Source organism: Chaetura pelagica, unplaced genomic scaffold, assembly GCF_000747805.2.
Source record: "Chaetura pelagica isolate M959 unplaced genomic scaffold, ChaPel_1.0 scaffold301, whole genome shotgun sequence".
Lineage (NCBI taxonomy): Eukaryota > Metazoa > Chordata > Aves > Apodiformes > Apodidae > Chaetura > Chaetura pelagica.
In genome coordinates, this window is record NW_009952150.1 from 193,627 (window position 1) to 201,658 (window position 8,032).

An 8,032-nucleotide genomic window follows, 5' to 3' on the forward strand; every position below is an offset into this window, starting at 1 on the left:
GCACTGGGCAGTCAGGCCCTGGCAGTGGCAAAGGCTTCTTTGTAAAACAGCTCCTGGTGTTCAGCCTCAAGGGAAGGTTTCAAGGACCAGTTGTTTTGGGGGAGAAAACACTGAAGATGTTGTATTTGATTGTCCCAGGGTTGTGTCTGTGGCACAGGTTTTGAGAAGGCCAGAAGAAGCCTGTGGCCAGGGCACTAGTGCAGGAGGGGAGTTGTGGAGAAGACATTTTGAAAAGAAATAGTAACTGACATACATTGTCTGATTTCCAGGGATAAAAACTGGGAAATGTGTGATGTTCAATGCTTCCCATTCCACCTGTGAGATCTATGGCTGGTGTCCTGTGGAGAACAGCACCCTGCCCAGGTGAGGCACAGGATGAGGAGACAGCAGGCTTTCAGAGCTTAGATTCCTTCCCTCTGTCCTCTGTGCAACCAGAGGCCTGGTCTTACTTGCCAGAGGGGCAGGGAGATCTTTGACATTGACCTACTGATCAGTTAAGCCCAGAAAACACCATGAAGAGCATTTCTTGCAACTGTTGATTGTAGCCAAAGTCCCGGGGTCATGAAAGAGACTGCAGAGCAAGGGGAGTGGGGATGTGCCTTTGCTGTGGTACAAAATTTGAGTTAATTGATGGCTGTTTTCCAGGAAACCTCTTCTGGCTGAGGCAGAGAATTTCACTCTTTTTATAAAAAATACTGTCCACTTCACCAAATTTAACTTCTCCAAGTAAGTATGATGGTCCTTCAGCTGGACTGTGCGGGCAGCCACGTCAGCCCCCGCGCTGATGGGCAGTTATGGTTCAGGATGGTGTGCTCAGGGGAACGCAAGTAGCTCCAGTGGCACCTGGTGTGCAGGTGTAAGAGCAGTGAGATGGGAGTCCTCAGGGAGGGACTGGTGGCAGAGCCTGCCTGTCTAGATCACCACAGACAGAGCTGGACAAGGCCAGTCATTCCCAAGGTCTCATTTTACCCTGTATATAGATTTTTGCAGGTTAGTCCCTGCAAAGTGGTTGGATAGAGGCCCAATGAAGGGCTGCACGGGTCTCACAGCCCCATGTGTGCTGGCTGTGCTGCCTCACTCCAGCATGGAGAAGACATGGCCTGGGGCAGCTGGGTCAGTGCCTCTCTCAGTGGTTAGAGCTGGATGCAGGGGAAGAAAGGAGAATCATCAAACCCTTGTGGTTAGAAAAGATCTTTAAGATCATTGAGTCCAACCATTAACCAAGCACTGCCAAGACCACCATTAAACCATGTACCTCAGCACCATGTCAACACAGCTTACAAATCCCTCCAAGGGTGGAGTCTCCACCAGTTCCCTGGGCAGCCTGTGCCAGGGCCTGACAACCCTTTCCATGAAGAAATGATTCCGATTCTCCAATTTAAGCCTCCCCAGAACGATGTAAGGCGATTTCCTCTTGTTGTGTCACTTGTTACTTTATGAAGTCACTTGAGAGGCACAAACGTTACTTTAGAGAGGTGGAGGAGAGGAGCTGGGAGGGGAAGGACCATGCCAGGTGACGTAAAGGATGGTAATTCCACGTGTGAATTCTCTGAGCTGCTTTCCCTCCATCCTCTTTCCAACTGAGGCTTTAGGTGAGGCAGTAACTATCTCATGCTGAAGCAGGAGCATTGGTGGTCCCACACCATGGGGAGGGTTTCCTTCAGTCCTGCAGCAACGTTCCCTGACCTCCCAACCTCACTCTATCCCTGACAGCTCTGTCCACTCTGCTGTCTCAGGTGCAATACGTTGCAAACCAATGACCCCATCTATTTCAAGACCTGCACGTATGATCCAATCTTCCACCCTTCCTGCCCTGTCTTCCGTGTCCGTGACATGGTGGAGGCGGCTGGAGAGACCTTTGGAGACCTTGCTCTGCTGGTACTTTTTTTTTTTTTTTTTTTTTAAAAGTATGGAGGAGAACTGAGTTCCCCAAGGATGTGGGCAGGGGGTGAGGGGCGGGACTCACACCTGAAATGCTAAGGGAATGTGTGATCTGTAAGTGTCTGAACAGCAAAGAACTTGGCAGGTCTCTGATCCTCTGCTTCTCCTGCCATAAAATGTGTTTTGCAGGGGGGCAGCATCGGAGTTCGCATCAGGTGGGACTGTGACCTGGATTGCTCTGCTGCTCAGTGCCTGCCTCAGTACTCCTTCAGCCTGCAGAATAGGAAGTACAATTTCAGGTGAGGGTGCTGGGACAGTGACCACAGGGGCCTGTGGGCTGAGCACATGGCAATGGCTAGAGATCTCAGTGTTCCTTGTCGACGGTCTTAATGGAGCAGCAGGGACAGCGGGATGTGGTCACCCAGCATGGGTCCTCTCAGGACTGGGTTGCCCTGGTAGTTCCTGCACCTTGTAGCTCTGCCCTGTGTGGAGCTGTGCAAGACATCGCCTGCCTGAGGGCAGGGTCCTGTGGCTGACCACCCTGTGCTGACCCTGAACTGGAGGCACTGGGAGCTGCGCACTCCTCGTCCCTGCAGTCTGGGTGCTGAGCAGACACCGATGCTCCCCCTGCCAGTGCCAAGTCCTTGCATCATGTGCATCACCTGTGTCACAACCTGCTGGAGGACACTGCACAGGCACGTGGTAGCCTCAGTAATTATACAGCACTGGCAACTATCTGCCCTCACTGCCTGCACAGACCTGCCATAGCTTTCTGAGCTATGTCCAATGTCTCCTGCAGAACTGCCTCCTACTACTGGGACTCCCAGCGGCAGCTCTACAGGAACCTGCTGAAGCTCTACGGCATTCGCTTTGACATCTCCGTGCACGGCCAGGTACCGTCTCCTCTGCAGACCCCACGTGCAAAGTTCTGGCTGCCTCGTCACTGGGGCTGGCTCCTCACACTGCTCCCTGCTGCTCTCTTCAGCAGCCAGCCCCACACCTTCCTGCTGGTGTTGCTTCTCCCCACACTGGTGAGCTCTTCACCTCTTTCCAAAGTTTTCCAAGCAGAGCAGAAAAAAATGGTCTCACCCTTTTGAAGAGGAAGTTCTTGGTAATGCACTGAGAGGGGAGGCTTCCCTCAGTGAGGATCTGACATGGGTGATGTCAAGTGCTGGGCCCTGTAGGCAAGGTGAGCTTGTCTGAGTGGATGGTCTTTGGGCATCTCTAAGGGGCTCGTGCTGGGAGAACCCTGGCAAAAATCAACTTGAACTTTTCTAAACCTGGACAATTAATCCCTTCTTGATTAATTGTACCCTTGGGGAGAAAAAACATGGGCATGATCATGGCTGATGCTACTCCGTGCAGCATCACTGACAAACTCAGTACTGAACTGTGGAAGGTGGAGCCTGTGCTGAAAGTGTTTGTCATCACATGAGATGTCCACAGCTGGTCTGTTATGCTTAGCAGGGGCCCTTTTCCCTGAAGGAAGCAAAGCACTCAGTTCAGGACAGGGTGTGCCACTTCTGGGCAGGGAGATCAGCTCCAGAGGTGTGGAGCAGGAGACTATAGCCAGGAGAAAGGAACCTGAAACTCTCTTTCCTCGGAGATACCAGACTCCTTTGAGCAGAGAGGGACACATCACATCAGGACTGTGTTTGCTGGTTGCTTGGATGTAGTGCTGTGGGTGGCAGCTGCTGGGATCCCACAGCGAGAGGGAGGCTCCGTGCCACACCTGCAGGAGCAGGGCAGTCACAGTAACCTCTGATGCCATTGAGTCATGAGCTTCCTTGGTCCCTTCTTTGACAGATGAAGGGGTTTGAGTCAAGGCAATAGCAGTCAGGTTCCTCCAGCTGGGCACAGAGGAATGACCACAGTTTCCTCCAGCACCTTTCTGGCTTTAAGCATGCTGCCCAACGGGGCTTGTCCCACAGCCCTTTGACCACTCTTCACCCACTGTCCTCCCCCTCCACTCACTGTTTCTCACCAGGCTGGGAAGTTCAGCATAATTCCTACTGCTGTGAGCTTTGGCACCGGCATCGCCTTCTTTGGTGCTGTGAGTACTCCAGATACACTCTTTTCCTCCAATCAATGGGTTGAGATTTACCACTCCCCTGCCATCTCCCCTCCTTGCCTGTGCAGAAGGCATCCTGGGCACCTGCCACACAGGGGGGAGAAGGTCTGGCTGGGAGTTAGCTCCTGTTTTCCTCTTTGTGGTTGTTGGCAGTAATGACTTCTGGATCAAGGATCCTGGGCACTGTTGGGCACATCTCATGGATGCCAGGGTTTGTGTTGGCCCTGGGAAGGTGCACTGCTGGGGCACTGCTGGCTGGGCTGTTCCAGCAGGAGAGAGCAGCTCTGCTCTGTTCCTCCCCTAACTCTGAAAGGAGCTGCGTCCAGCTCTAGCATGGACACGGCAGTGTGCTCATCGAGGTGGGGCAGCACCTTGTAGAGCTCTTCCATGGCTCTACCCCTTCAACAGAGTAACAGGAACCCTGGGATCCCCCACCAGCTCCCTCTTTCCTCCCAGATGTGCTCATCCCAGCCCTTTATGTGGCTATGATGGTAGCTGGACCAGCCCCTTGCCCTGTAGCTGTGCATTTCAGTCCAGATGACCGCATCTAAACTCCTGTGCAGCTCATGGGAGCAGGTTGGGTCAAAGAGGACCTGGTGAAACTGTCTGGATGGCCCGGGCTGGAGGCAAGTCAGGCTTGCTGACCCCTGGCCAGGTGTTGGAGTTGGTCCCACAGCAGCAGGGCTGGGTGGAAGCCAGGGCAGGGGTCTGGTGCTCCTGCAAGAAGCTTCACTGCTGACTGCCCATGGCCTTTGTCTGTCTCCAGGCCACGGTGATCTGTGACCTGGTTCTACTCTACCTGGACACAAAGGCTGACTTGTATTGGAAGGAGAAGTTTGAGGAGGTAAGGATGGGGCCACTTTGGAGAGCTGAGGAGTGGAGTTTTGCGAGCAGATGTAATTATTTTCCACCCCTTAATTAAGACTGAATTAACAATATCTGGGAAAACCCCAGGGGAGCAGTTCTTAGTCTTCAGCTCTTGGGATTGGTGGCTGGTTTGAATTGAGCCTGGCAGAGATGAAACTCTACAAGTTCTGTGCCAAGAGGTGGCAAGGGTAAGAGAGGGAGCTGGCTGGTGCCTGGAGTGCAGGGAAAGCTTTACCTCTTGGACAAGGAGTCCCTGAGGGGACCCTACTGCAGAAACCTGACCCAGCTCCATATTTATTCACACTCTTCCAAACTGAATGTGACCAAACTCCACATGGGGAGAGGGCAGCTCTCCAGAGCACCCTGGCACTGGGTCAGTGCTGACACTGCAGTTCAGTGACAGGTTTTCTTGCCATGCAATATCCCACTTTGGTACTGGTCAGACCTGCTCAACTGGTGGATGGCAGGGAGACCCCAGAAGAGCAGGAGAGCTGCCAGCCCCAGCTTGGGTCATCTTTATCTGGCCCAGTCCTCTGAGAGCAGACATCCTCCAGCTCCTGGTGAACTGCTCAAAGGGCTGCATTGATCTGCTGAGGGAAAAAGGTTGTTCCTAATACCTGATCTCAAATCATGAGTGAGGGTCTCAACCAATGAATCTGGTTACATGGGACTGAGCAGAGCAGAGCAGGACCACCTGCCTGGGCCATCATCTTGTCTCTGATGTACTAAGATGCCCCTGTTAATTTCACAGGCAAAACCCCCTGAAGGTAAGACAGAGGCTGCAGCTTAGGGACATTGGGAATGCTCCACCACAAGCATCCTTCACTCTGGAGCAACCTCCAGGTAGGTGGGATGGGGGCATGGCTGGGGAGATGGCTGTGGTCCAGGTGGAAGTGGCACAGTTCTGGCCTGAGTGTGTGCTGTTTGGGCTAGGGGTCTGCCCTTCCTGGAGGAACACTGGCATCAGCGGAAATTGGCTCCTGGAGCACAAAGCCACCCCACGTACAGCTCCCACCCACCAGCCAGTGATGGACCAGAGCTGTGCTGTGGAGCTCCTTTGGGAACTGGAGCTTACTGGAAAGCGGCTGGACCACGCTTAGCATCAGAGGCTTAAAGCACTTTGCGCTTATGGCTGTGGGCCTTGATTTCCTGTGAAAAACTGGGATGCAACAAAATAAAGCTGTCCAGAAAGAGGGAGGTGGCTCTGTGCTGTCTCTGGCCCTGGGAGTGGCCGTGAAGGTTTCCTGGTGCCACTCTTGCACCTTGCAACACCCTGCACACTTCCAGCTGGGATGGCTTCACAGGAGCCCCCCCAGATCGTTGGGCTCTCTCCAGGGATCAGCAGGGCTGGGTCGTGTGTGTCCCTGTCCCTGCTCTTATTTCAGCTCTGCTGAGGGAGGGTTTATGAACCGAGCTGGAGGCAGCAGCCCCAGGCTGGTACTTGCAGGGGGTACAGTGGCTCCTGTGCCCCTGGTTCCTGCCTCCTGCCAGGGCTGATGCTCAGTCAGGACAAGTGCAGCCCTAGGGTGAGCCTGAGCATTTTGGAGGTGCTGAACCCTGTGCTTCCACCTTCCAGGGCTGTCAGCCTGGTGCAGGGCCTGGACCAACCAGATCCATGCCTGTGGAGTGCTCTGAGAACCCCACAAGCCACCTGGCTCCCAAACAGTGTGTGGAGGCACAGCAAGGGGCCCAGGCCCTGGTTAATGCTCTGGCGTTTAATGGGACTGACTGTGGGCTGGAGGGGTCCTGCAGCATCACCCCTCATCAGCTGCCTGCCCCTCTCTGTCCCCCTGCCTCGGCTGGCCCCTGTCACCTCCCTGGATCTGCCGCAGGCAGAACTGTGCTGCCAGCTGCTTGGTCATGGTCTTCAGAGCAAGGAAGGCAGCTGCAATCTCGGCAAGAAGGAAGGCCAGGAGAAGGCTGTTCATGATCATCTCCAGGGGCAGGCAAATGATGTTGTGGTCTGTCAGCAGTAAGAGCAGGAGTGGGAGCTGGATCAGGAAGGAGAGGAGGAGGAACCCAGCCAGCTCGGGCACCTGTGGGAAGAAGAGGCTAGCAGGGAGCTGGGTGGGCCCTCTCTGCCCAGGTGCTTCCTGCCTCAGGCATTCTGCTGGCTTCGGCACCTGGGTACCGGGGATGTCCTGGCCATGTGGAGCTGTGCCTGGATGTGGCTGGATGCTGCCAAGTGCTGGAGCATCACACCTGCAGCACAGGGAGGAGAAGGTTTGGGTTCCCTTCACCCCCTGCCTGCAGGTGCTGCCTGCACCTGCAATTCTTTCCCAGGTCACCTCCAGGCAGGACTCCAGAAGGAACATGTGGTGACGGGCCCTCAGGTTCTGGGTGAGGAGACATCCAGGATCGCCACAGCTCTGGCAGCAGAGCCACACTGAGCACAGGGGGCTGGAGGCCAGGGTGGAGGCAGAGTGCTTACCTTCTCCTGCAGGTTTCCCACATAGCCCAGGTAGAGACGGGAGCCCTCAGCCAGTGAGAGGATGAGGAAGGCCGTGACCAGCAGGAACTGGTAGTGCTGGGGCAGCAGGTGGTACTGTAATGGTAGCATGGCCTTGTGCCAGCCAGCCTCATGCCCTATGCCCAGTTTCCCATCCCCTGTCCACCATCCCTTGTACTCCATGCCCAGCTTCCTGTGCCCACCTCCTTGTCCCCTTTGCCCTGGCCACTATGCCCTTGCCCAGCTCCCTGTGCCCAGTTCCCCAAGCTATGTGTCCTGTGCCCAGCTCCCCATGCCCTCCTCCCCATGGTCTGCCAGCTCTCACCTGTGCTGGTGCCCAGTCCTGCTCACTCTGCCCTCCCAGCTTAACCTTCCCTGCCTAGAAAGTTTGGTGTTTTTTCTCACAGTTTTTATTTCTGGGAGCAGGAGAGGAGGTGTTTTGCTCATGTCTGGGAGGGGGGCACACATTAACTCTGAAGAGGGTCTCCCCCCTTCCCCAACTCAGCATGGCCCTTGCACACCCAGGAGCAGGGTCACCCCCCACCGCATGCCCCACAGGACAGTACCTTCAGCTGCAGCATCATCCCCTGGGCCAGACACCAGACTGGGAAGTAGTAGGCATTAAAGTACAGCATCATCTGGAGGGGCAGGCTGGCCAGCACTTCGTGGGCTAGGTAGAGCAGGCAGGGTGGGCAGGGCTACCCAGCACCCCCAGGGCAAGCCCGAGCCTCACAGATGGCAGAAGGGCAAGCAAAGGTCCCAGC

The 8,032-nt window shown here is 55.2% G+C and overlaps 2 protein-coding genes across 2 annotated transcripts in view; one reads left to right on the forward strand and one right to left on the reverse strand.

The window, feature by feature from the left end:
• Nucleotides 1-6,454, forward strand: part of SLC7A4 (solute carrier family 7, member 4) — a 30,508-nt gene extending 24,054 nt beyond the window's left edge. Inside the window, exons 9-16 of the mRNA XM_010006501.1 lie at nucleotides 270-363; nucleotides 1,737-1,878; nucleotides 2,071-2,180; nucleotides 2,681-2,774; nucleotides 3,869-3,934; nucleotides 4,719-4,796; nucleotides 5,571-5,586; nucleotides 6,396-6,454. Coding sequence (XP_010004803.1) covers nucleotides 270-363; nucleotides 1,737-1,878; nucleotides 2,071-2,180; nucleotides 2,681-2,774; nucleotides 3,869-3,934; nucleotides 4,719-4,796; nucleotides 5,571-5,586; nucleotides 6,396-6,454 — 659 coding nt within the window. The remainder of the gene's footprint in view (nucleotides 1-269; nucleotides 364-1,736; nucleotides 1,879-2,070; nucleotides 2,181-2,680; nucleotides 2,775-3,868; nucleotides 3,935-4,718; nucleotides 4,797-5,570; nucleotides 5,587-6,395) is intronic.
• A 119-nt stretch (nucleotides 6,455-6,573) lies between these two features.
• LOC104396651 (transmembrane protein 17B-like) overlaps nucleotides 6,574-8,032 on the reverse strand; it is a 1,775-nt gene continuing 316 nt past the window's right edge. The window contains exons 2-4 of the mRNA XM_010006513.1: nucleotides 7,835-7,938; nucleotides 7,251-7,364; nucleotides 6,574-6,855 (exon numbers count right to left, since the gene is read on the reverse strand). Coding sequence (XP_010004815.1) covers nucleotides 6,574-6,855; nucleotides 7,251-7,364; nucleotides 7,835-7,938 — 500 coding nt within the window. The remainder of the gene's footprint in view (nucleotides 6,856-7,250; nucleotides 7,365-7,834; nucleotides 7,939-8,032) is intronic.